This window comes from Lotus japonicus, chromosome 3 (assembly GCF_012489685.1).
Source record: "Lotus japonicus ecotype B-129 chromosome 3, LjGifu_v1.2".
Lineage (NCBI taxonomy): Eukaryota > Viridiplantae > Streptophyta > Magnoliopsida > Fabales > Fabaceae > Lotus > Lotus japonicus.
Genome location: NC_080043.1, coordinates 95,033,459 through 95,044,557, shown reverse-complemented (window position 1 = coordinate 95,044,557; position 11,099 = coordinate 95,033,459). Strand labels below are relative to the sequence as shown.

Sequence of the window (11,099 nt, the reverse complement as noted above, 5' to 3'; positions counted from 1 at the left end):
ATATAAATGAATATGAAATCGTCTTACTGATATCTACAAAATGCCACTAAAGTTTAATGAGTAAACATTCTATTAGACTCAGTCCATCCAATAGTCTTCAGAAATCGCCCATTAATCAGAATCTAGTGGTGGAGCTTCTATCCTCCCAAACCTTTTTTACAAACACCTTTATCCCACTTTCATAAGATAGTTGAATTTACTTGAAACACCGTTTGGTATGTTAATATTTAATAACATCATCATCAATAAAGCAAATGTTGGCACAAAAACATCATTAACATCATGAAAGTGCTGGGTAGGGTTCTCAAGTTCCAGGTAGGCAGAACTTGAGCAAAGCATATATGTATCAGAGTATTAATCAATTGAGCTAATATAAATTACGATTAATTAATTCACTGCATATACATGCCAAATTAACTTGCAACTTATACAGTTGAGTCATGATGCATCACGATCATAGCATGTTTGAAAATCATTCTAAAATTGATTCTGAAGGGAAAATCATTTGTGGGGAGAAACTCCTGTTAGTAACTCCCAGTGTCAGAATTAATTCAAAAATAAGTTGTTCCAAACATGCTATGAATGAAAGTTGAGGATGCTTGAAGGAGTCAAGTTTTGCAGCCAGGGACTGTTCAAGTGAGCCCAAAATGTATCTTGGGTTAGCTGGGTGGTCCAGTCAGTAACCATTGGCAACTGAAGCTCTGGTAGCTTGTCATTCCCCAAGGGCAATTGAAGAGATGAACCACCACCACCACAAGTGCTTTTGTTGCTGTCGTTGAAAACCAATTGAGTCTGTGATTTTTCTTGCTTTGGCACTGACATTGACATAGATAGCATCATTTCTTCATTTTCAGCTTCAGCTTCAGATTCTTTCTTAAGAACAACGTCTTGGAACAAAGGAAGGGACATAATGTTTTGGTCTTCATGTGTAAAGGACATGGTGTCTGTGGATGAAGGAGGGGATGCAGGGGAAGAACCAAATTGCTTCATCTCTTCCTCCAGTGCTGCCCTCTGCTCCAGCACTTTCAAGGAAGTTGCCTTTCTATATATCTTGCATAGCACTATGTCCTGCATTCACACAAGTACAACAAATTATTAATATTTGATTATAGTACCCCCACTAATTTTAATATAATGTTTATTTGGAATTTAGAGACATGTCATAAGTTGCAAGTCTTTATTATTTTCTAGTTAATCAAACAAGAGTTTTGTCGGGTTAATAGAGCCGTCAATTTGGCTTGCAACCCGCAAGCCAACTCGGTCCAACTTGGCTTGCGAGCGAGTTGGGCCGGTCAAAATTCAGCTTGCACACACCCCAAATTGTGTATATACCTTAGGTAGTCGGCAATTGTCAGGCAAACGGTACTCATTCATGACCCAATCGGTTTTGGATCCCCTTGGAGCTCTTCCCTGGTAGAAAACCAGGGTCTTCCTCAACCCGATTATACGCTTCGGATCAGACAAGGTCACGATTTTCCGGTCTGAACCGGTTGCTTTCCAGAACCCTTTTTCTGTTGTGCGGTTAGGCCTTCCTCCACTTCCATGTTTTTTGTCCCTTGGTACAAAGAAGTACCATTCTCTTTCCCCAACCTTTGACAGACCTATATCATAGAAAAAATACACGTTAATGACAATAGATTGCAATATCATGTTTATTTTCACAAAATAACTTTTGGAGTAACAATCTGTTAAATTCTATGTAAATATGAATTAATATTGTCAAATGTGTATGAACTAACATGACATAGTATAGCAGAAAACATAAATTGAGTAGACAGAGACAGAGTAATTGAGCTATGTTTAACTAATAAGAAAATTCATTACCAGGCAAGTCCCAAGGATCATGATGATAGATGTTGAGGAAGCCAATGACGTCGAAACGAAGTTTCTTGCCAGCAACCATGTTTTTGAGATAGAAATCAAGGAGTTCTTCTTCTGTGGGGTGAAATCTGAAGCCTGGAAGTGCTGTTTCCTCAGTGATGTTGTTCATGTCTTCCATGGATGCCATGTTTCATCAATTTGCTTCCTTAATTATGACTAGGAACTGTTTAATTAGCTACTGCAAACTCACTTCACCTATTTTTTCAGTTTTCTTTTTTTTTCTTTTCCTGCAAAGAAACACAAAGAGACACTTGGAAAATCCTGTCTGTTGTGTTGAATAAAGTTGTGATGGGAGGGAATGTATTTATAAGGAATGGTTTGGTTGGGTGATTGGTGCATATGCTGAGGTTATAAGTGATTTTAATATTTAATAACAGAGCTTGTGTTATGACTTGGTCATGACAGGGATTGGATAGTACTCTTAGTTTTGGAAAGTGCATATGAATCAGAAGGTTGGTAAATTTTTATTTATGCTCATAAACTTTACTATTTTGAATTTATGGATGATAATGCCCGATCAGTCACATATCTCTAATTAGGATGGAACTTCCTGCTCTTAAAAATGGGCAATTGATCCCAAGTGAAAAAAAAAATCCTTAAATGAATTGTTTTGAATGTTGTAGTTTCCTTCATAAAATTCCTATCCTGCATAATGTAATTGGTCATTATAGATTTTGCTGAATATGTGATGGTTTAATTTAACTTCTTTTAAACATTTTTCTTGTACATTTCATTTTTTCTCATTTTTTTAATTTTGCTTAAATTATAATGTGACATGCAAAAAAACCAAAATCTGAAAATCAGAGCGGAACTTTAACATGTGTAAGTTTACAAAGCAAATAAAATTAGAGTTTAATTCATATAATTATTAAACTATTTTTTTTGGTTGTCTAAATGACCCATGATAAAGTTAGGGTTAAATAACTCACCATCCAATCACATTGGAGATAAATGAGTTGGAAATAAATTACTAAATAAAATATAGAAATTTCAACTCATTTATCTCAAATGTGATTGGATGATGAATTATTTAACCCTAACTTTATTATGGATTAATTGGACAAAATTCTTTTTACATAAAATTATTAAATATATCGATTGATAGAGAATGGACTCATAAATTGTGAGTTTTGTTTGTGTGGGAGGAGACTAGAGAGCAGGGACCCACGCGGCTTGACGAAAGTCTGAAGAACCTAGTTAATTGATGTGTGGGGACTATAACTCTTGAAGGAGACAGGGACATTTACATGTACATGTTTATGCCTTGACCTCATTTTTTCTTTTCATTGTGGACTTTTACCCGGAAATTCCTCCTACTGATTCATCATTCATGCCCATTCATGCTGTTCAGTAATTTCCTTGTGGGCCTGTAAAAAGAAATGCTCAGTACAAATTTTACTTTGCCAAAAACTATCTTCACTTTTTAGTAGAGGGGATTGGTTGTAGTATTTTGGAGGAAATTCATTGATCTCAATGTGTTTGGTAGTCGGATTCCATTACTGAATGCCAGAGATAGGGAGCTACTGCTTTGGAGATGAACACAATCATCTCATGCCAATCAAACCTGTTTCCAATCATGACCATCACCACTCTTGTTCAGCTGACGATGTCTTTCCCGTTTCCCGCGGCCGATCACCAAATTGTGGATGTTTATGTCACTTCCATACATCACATCAAGTAATTAATGGACTAACAATTAATAAGATAAGGGCACAGAGCTTGAGAATGTACTAAGCACTCATAACTACTTCGAACGTGAGCCAACTTCTATAAAAGAAAAGCTCAAGAAAACACAAGATACACACAACCTCTCCATAGCTTTTATATTGTTTCTCACCCATGTTTGAATTTAGTATCAAAGTGCTTTTGCAGGTTCCATCCACAGTTGATAGAGGAATTGCTCGTTTCTCTTCTCACAACACTTATCTGAGTGGTTGGTCGGATTTGTCCGATCACAATATAAAGAACGAAAGAAAACATATTTTACAGGAGGAAGAGGATGAAAAACAAGAAGAAAACAAAAAGTGACCTAATGCACTACGAGATTTGAACCGTGCTTCATATCTCCCTCGATCTCTCATTGGTTCGGTTCCCCGTGTCGAGATTACTTTGATCATGAGCTTCTCGATTTGCTTTTTCTTAATTGTTGAAGGGTCTTGACATCAGAGAAGTGGTTGACTTCCATGGTGAAGAAATCTTCGACCTTTATCGCCTCTTGTTAAGAGGCGAACGAGCGAGGTTGATCAGCGGTTCATGGAGGAGAAGCGTGAAGAAAACTTATATTTTTATATCTTGGAGTGACTTACCATTACCTCTGGTGGAGAAAACAAAAAAATGGGGATAAACTAGTTACTGGAGGTTCTTGGAGAGAAGCGATGAAGAAAGCGAACAAGCAAGGTTGAACCGATGGTTCGTAAAGGAGAAGTGAATGGTAAGTCAGCTCACTCTTGTGTCGGGCGAGAATGATAACGAAGAGAATTGGTGTGGCAACGATCGACGATGAAGAGGGTGAGAGGTAATGTGGTTGTCATTGACTACAGAGAAAATGGTGGGGCGGAAGTTAATGATGAAGAAGGTAAGAAGTAGAGCGGTACAACCGAGATGGTGGGAGACTATTTTCAACTAGAACCATCATTAATGTTTTACTTTGAAAACTTTAATATATTTTTACTTATCATGGTTAATTATCAACATAACCTTAATTACACCGATGAACCAAAATATAAACGGTCCACTGTAGTCTTCACTGTGATAAAAAGCACATCAATATAAATAATGAAGCATCAACAATGATTGTAATTTTGGAAAAAGCAAATCGCTTTTTATTTTCAATAATTGTTTATTTTTTGAGATAAACAATTTACGTCAATTTGTTTACATATATTTGAAGTACTTAAATTAGAGTGATCACATCACACACCACACACTCATTTAGCTTAGGGTAATTTACTTGACGATTGATAATACCAATCGAATGTGTGGGATCTAACTCTAAATTTTAATTTTTACACACTATTCTTGGATGAGGATGAAATTTTTTGATTGGGACTAAATCTTGAATTCATAATAATTAGCATATGAACATTGAATGGATAGGAAAATGAATTTTTCACACCCTATATCAAACTCTACAAAGAGATATAAGTAATGTAACAAGTGATAGAAAATGCATAGAGTAATATGGAAAATATAAGTGAATTAAAATGAAAGAGAAATAAAAATGCGGAAGAATCATTACTTGATAGTTGATTGGATATAAAGTTGTTTACAAAAAAATATGACAACACCACAAAGAGTACAAAGACTTGATTTTCAATTCAAAAGCATCTCCGCGTTTTTGCATTACTTTCAATCTTTCATGTACTACGTGGTACTCTCTCTCTCTTTCTTGCAAAAAATCAAAGGCTACAAATAAACGAAAATTTCTTTTAATGGCTATGATATTTGGCTTTGACTTGGAAGTCTCCTGCAAAGACCTTAAGAAATCATATTCTATAGGTTTTCAAGTAAAAGATGATAAACATCAGAAACATTTTCTGATTAATTACTTCTAGTACCCCTATTGAATCTTGATAGCTATTAGTCTATTACCATTTCAAACTCCTAATTAGTTGAAATTTTTGTTCCATCACACAAAAAACCAAAAGCAACTTCGGTGCTCTTTCCTCGAATTTTCTCGATTCTTGGCTGAAATGTTCCTTTTCTTATTTTGCCAAACAAGATAAATTATAAGTTTTGTCACATGCAGGGTCATGTAAGAGGTTGAATTGCAATTAAGAAAACAACAAATAAAGTAAAGGGAGTGTGCTAACTAGCATCACTTTACAAGCCATATATGTTTTGAAAGAAATTACAACTGAAGGCCAAAGACATATATATGTATATATTATCATCAAGATCTCAATCAGCTGCTACTTAATTTTATATACCGGAAAGATTCAAGTTCGGACTAAGATTCTTAGGAGGAAAGGAAGTTTCGTGGTAAAGCAATTCCAAAATAGACTCATAAAAATAAAATCCACTTTTATTTTCTTATGGTACTTAATTGCTGCATCTCGATTCTCTAGCTAAGATTATCGATCTATTTTATTATATGAAATACGTAAATCGACTGATAGGAGCTTGTTAATATATTATGCATTGTTATAAATCAAAACTCATCAATCAATATGTTGTGTGATGAGCGTTTGTTGATGGTGTTTGATAAATTTTCTCAAGTCTATAGGTAAATTGGCATAAATGTTTAAGTAGTACAATAGCTATGTAATTTAAGACATTACGAATGCAACATATTTGGATGGAAAATGAAATTGAGAGTTTTGGATCGAAGAATATTAGAGTGAAGATTAAATTTGCTTAATTATAATGAGTATTTTTGTTGTAGTTATGATGGAATATAAAAAAGTGAAATTTTTATTGAGTATTTGTGTTTATACATTGATTGTGTGGATTTGAGGGTGAATTTCACTCAAGATGTGAGAAGAGAATAAAGAAAAGTTTGAAGCTGGTTATGAGAAAAGTTTTTCTAACCTCTGTGTGATATCTGATTGTCTTAGAGTGATGCGAGCTATAACCAAGAGTGATTGATTAAATTGTTTTTCTCATATCTTTTGTTTCATTTTTTTTTTCACCATATGAATAGAAAGACAAATATTAGCTCATGATTTAGTTAAGTATTATGTTTCTCATTCGGGCACTGTTAGGTTTGTTGACGTTTCGTCTTGTTTTATCTCTTGTATTCGCTCACACATTTTACATTCCCTACTCCAATGAATTTACACTTTTACGTTAAAAAATAGAATAAAAATAAAGACTTTTAAATTCTTATCTTAAACTATTTTAACATTGATCATTTATGATTAGATTTAACGGACATGATTTATTTTTATATTCTCATAAAATACATCATTATCTTATATTTGAAATATGAAATATAAGGTGTTACCCCTCACATTATATTTTCAAAATTCAACATATATTTTCCACTTTTAGATGTCACTTTCTATATGACAACCCATTGTTAATTGCCACCACAAACCGGAAGCTGACTGACTTCCATTATATGGCACATTGGCACTAGATCAAATTGAGAATGAGTCAAACCGTGATAATTTTTTTCAATTAGTGCATAATTACTAATTAGGGTCCGTTAAATATGTGCTATGGGTACGAGGTTCGTTCTTACAAAAAAAATGAACTCCTTTCATTAGTATATTTTTTCTCAAGTTGTTTTTTTTGCCAAAGGTGCTTGGAGTAATACCCAAATGGCCTTATATTTTCGAGGCATTTATTGAACGAAATATTCCAATAGTTTTTTTTTTCAAAGAAATATCCAATAAGTAAAGTATCAACAAAAAGGACCAAATTACGTCCAACTTCTTGGACGCCCAGACGGGATGGCCTTAAAACTTTTGTTAATGGGCTCCTCACAATAAAAGATGATGTATGTTTTGATTTTGGAAGGTGTTTTTTTATACATCAGAAATAAAAAAACAGACACGAAAAAAAGAGAAAATAGCATGTAGGTGGATTCTAAAGTTTTTGGGAATGTTTAGAGTCTCTCACATACTATCTCCAATTTTCGCATATTACAATTTTCATTAAAATTTAACTAATAACTACTATTATTCTATTTCTATAATATAATTAAACTTTAAATATGTGTGTTTTAGTCAAATTTTATATTAATTAATGAGTTCTTAAACTGTATGCAATATCTTTTAACAATAATCATTTTGCAATTGAGGGAGTTTTTTTTTTTATAAGCATTGAGGGAGTAATAAACAAATTTATAAAACACATCTAATTTAACATATAAACTTATAAATTCAACTAGTTTAAATGGCAAGCTAAACATTATCTTCTATGAAAGGTTTTTGTTCTCCAAATTATGTTGGAAGCAATCTTCTGGTCACACCATCAGAATGCCATACTAGTTTTATGCCGAGAAGCATGAAGGACGAAAACAAGTGATTGAATTTGAGAGGTAATAACTTAGTTGGATAAGAACAACCAAAACCGCCCATAGAAACCACTCCATATCAAAGTGAATTAAACGTAACAAAATTTGTTTTGAGAGTAATTCATATTTCATACACAATGCGTTTGTTTTTGTTAGTTACAAACTCCCCAATGTGGTTCTAAGATTTTGATTAATGAAGGCTAAACATTCAAGGTATCTATGAAAACACAAAGAGGCTCACACTTTAAGATAAAAAGCTAATAAGAACATTTCCATTTTGTTCTAACTTATGACTAGCTTCCTTTTGTGAGAAATTTTTTTCACCCACGAGATTTGAACCCGAGGCTTATGTAAGGAAAACCAAATATGTACTACGTCTACTTGAACCAATCAGTTAGTTTTTAGTCTTGAGTTAACATATATTATTAAAAAAGAAAGAAAGAAAGAATATATGGTCACTGAGTTTTTTTTTTTGAACTTAGATTATTAAGTTGAGTAGCTACAAATGAGATTGCATTTGAAATTTACTAAGCTACTCCATGATTCCTTGGTCTTATGAGTTGGTTTCTGAGCCTCAAATATGGTGTTAATAAAATAAAAGCCTATTTGTTTATGTATACATGGGTCATTGCTCTCTTAAGTACTAGCTTGTCATGAATCATCATCACCAGGTTCCATCATCACAGGGGAAACAACCTTCTTGTGCAATTTCTGTTATCTTCACACCAGAGTCATATATCACTCCATTTTTCCAGTCAAGAGGAAGAACCTTCTGGGCCCAAACCCATTTTCCGTCATACCCTGCTGTTACCACTAGCCTGAATTGCAATGGACCTTGAGGGACCCTGCTTGTGTCCCACACTGCCCCATGGTTTCTGCTCATGAACCTCCAGTTTGAAGATCCCACCTATTAACAAAATTTTATTCAATCAATAACAAATAAAACTGTTTGAAATAATGTTCCATTAATGTTGGTGTTATGTAACTTTGCGGTTATATGTTCATGTTGTGTAATTAGTCTCTTGTGAAAATACAAAGTAAAACTGTCTACATTGATCCGGTCTTTCCCTGGACCTCACACATTAAAAAAGATTCATAGCACCGTGTTTGCTTTTTTTGTTTTTTAATGTTTTTAGTAAGGCACACATAAGGTATAGCATACCTGAGCTACATCAACACCTACTATCTCTGTTTGTCCCCCTTGATACAAAAATTTGATTGCTAAGTAATCTGGTTTTTTGCTTGATTCTTCTACTCGAACAGCCAAGTTCTGATTTTTGAATTCACATGCTACTCTGTTCCATTAAACAGAAAAAATCAGTATTCAGCAGCAAGACTAATATATATAAATGTAAAAATGTTCTACACTATGCATGTCTATGCATAACCATTTCAAACCTGACATTATTAAATTAGTTCCACTGAGCTAAAACCATAATAAAATCAACATTGACTTTTCATCTGATGCTTAATTGCACAGTTGCAGGGACATTTCACATTAAATATCTGACGTTATACATTACATTATTAGATTGATATACATATTAGACCGTTACTGTCATTTATGTCTACATGATTTCCTTAGGGTTCATAATATTTAAATATTGGTCCATATTGGTATTCTCTTTTTGGTGGTGGCAGGTGGCAAGGATTCGGTTTCAATCCTGTATTCAAGGGACCTGAATACTTGATTAAAATCGGTCGGTTCTGAATTCTGATACTTCATCACTAGATATAAGTTAAAAATCTAAGCCGATTAAGAGGGATCTTAATCGAATGATTCAAATTACATAACTATTCATGACTGCATGAAGGGAATGTGTAACCAGGATAATAATCCAAATTCCAGAGGCTGGTAAGTGGTAAGTGGGGACAAGCCAAAACCACTGGCTTGACAAGAACACAGAAAGTGGACCAATAAATGAAGCAATAAAGCAGAAAAAAACAAATGCTAACAACAGAAAAATAATTTGAAACTTATCTAAAACATGAGAACAACAAAAGTGATTTAATTTTAAGCCTACCGCTTGTATTCAATGTCAACAATGCCAAGCTTCAAAATCTGTTGGCCTTTACCATCCTGAGCCATGGCCACAAAGGCTCTGCTGCTGAGGACAAACTCAGTTTGATTATTGGGATTAAGATCAGTCAATACCACTCTGGCACCTTCTTTTTTGCACAGAGTTGGGTTCTTGCATCTTAGCTGCAGAAAATTTTCCATTAATTACACAAAATGTTCATATATACTTCATAACATTAACAAATTAATATTTGTATTTGGATAGGCACCTGATAGCAAGCACCACAGCCAGCCCCACTTTTGAAGAGGGAAGGAACACCAGCTGCAAGGTGTCCACCACTCAAGCCCAGTGCCAAAGAGTCATATCCACATGCCCCAGCTGCATATATAAAATTTCACATAACAAATTAGAAAAATATTTATAAATTAGCTTAATTTTTCTCAAAATTAATTCCGACATCTTCGAGCTTCTCACATAATTTTTTTTGTCATTATTGATTTTAACTATAAAATTAACTATAGAAAGATTTTCAAACATGACAATAATAAGTAATAACTAGTGTGATTAGTTCTTCGGTGGAAAACTCTATAATCACTTATCGCAAGAACTTATAAAGTTTAGCTCTGCTTTGGATTGTGTGTAACCATCAATCCAAACATGCTAATTCTATTTCGTCAGAATCAATTCTAAAAAAGCTAATTTTAGCTTTGGAATCAGTTGTAGAAGAATTTTCAAACATGCACGATGAATGATTGATAGGACTTACATGAAAGAGCAGAAGCTTTGGAGAAATAGGCAGCCTTGGATTGATGCGAGCAGCGATCACAAGCAGAGGCAGATGATGAAGCAAGAAGGAAGAAGAAGAAGCAGAGAAAGAAAGCCATGTTTGTTGTTGTTCTGTTTTGAAGGTAATCAATTAGCTAATGTTGTTCACATTGGAAGGAGGAGAAGCTGAGGTGTATATATATAGCAATAACATGTTACAGGTCAGCATTTTTAATATTAGATAGATAAGAATGAAAGGGACACGCACTCTATGAAGTGAACGCGGCTGTAAAAGAAACTGAATGGGGACACACACTCACCGACTCTGCATAATTTTATTAAGGTATTCTCACCATGGTCGATGTTAAATTTTCGAGATTCGATGATCATGTTAAGTGGGTAAATTTTTTTAACAAACCATCTTTTATACACATTTTTTAGAAATCAGACTATAAATTGAATGGTTAAGG

General features: G+C 34.0%; 2 protein-coding genes across 2 annotated transcripts; both read right to left on the bottom strand.

The window, feature by feature from the left end:
* Positions 1-226: 226 nt before the first annotated feature.
* LOC130747731 (NAC domain-containing protein 6) lies at positions 227-2,217 on the bottom strand. The gene is made up of 3 exons (XM_057600746.1): positions 1,825-2,217; positions 1,333-1,601; positions 227-1,068 (listed from the first exon to the last, which is right to left on the bottom strand). Exons 1-3 carry the CDS (start codon positions 2,006-2,008, stop codon positions 577-579), a joined length of 945 nt encoding a protein of 314 aa, XP_057456729.1. The 5' UTR covers positions 2,009-2,217; the 3' UTR covers positions 227-576.
* A 6,076-nt stretch (positions 2,218-8,293) lies between these two features.
* Positions 8,294-10,812, bottom strand: LOC130747730 (expansin-like A2). Its single transcript, XM_057600745.1, has 5 exons — positions 10,631-10,812; positions 10,133-10,242; positions 9,868-10,046; positions 9,006-9,138; positions 8,294-8,750 (listed from the first exon to the last, which is right to left on the bottom strand). The coding sequence occupies exons 1-5, from the start codon at positions 10,746-10,748 to the stop codon at positions 8,508-8,510; spliced, it is 783 nt and encodes a 260-aa protein (XP_057456728.1). The 5' UTR covers positions 10,749-10,812; the 3' UTR covers positions 8,294-8,507.
* Between the last annotated feature and the right edge of the window lie 287 nt (positions 10,813-11,099).

What these genes read in the sequence shown, in the direction of transcription:
- LOC130747731 (XM_057600746.1), bottom strand. Translation starts at nt 2,008, where the DNA reads ATGGCATCCATGGAAGACATGAACAACATCACTGAGGAAACAGCACTT. An exon ending in TGATCCTTGGGACTTGCCTG is followed by an intron (nt 1,602 to 1,824) that starts GTAATGAATTTT and finishes TCTATGATATAG; the next exon opens with GTCTGTCAAAGGTTGGGGAA. An exon ending in ACAATTGCCGACTACCTAAG is followed by an intron (nt 1,069 to 1,332) that starts GTATATACACAA and finishes GTGTGAATGCAG; the next exon opens with GACATAGTGCTATGCAAGAT.
- LOC130747730 (XM_057600745.1), bottom strand. Translation starts at nt 10,748, where the DNA reads ATGGCTTTCTTTCTCTGCTTCTTCTTCTTCCTTCTTGCTTCATCATCT. An exon ending in CAAAGCTTCTGCTCTTTCAT is followed by an intron (nt 10,243 to 10,630) that starts GTAAGTCCTATC and finishes TTATATATGCAG; the next exon opens with CTGGGGCATGTGGATATGAC. An exon ending in GTTGACATTGAATACAAGCG is followed by an intron (nt 9,139 to 9,867) that starts GTAGGCTTAAAA and finishes TTAATGGAACAG; the next exon opens with AGTAGCATGTGAATTCAAAA.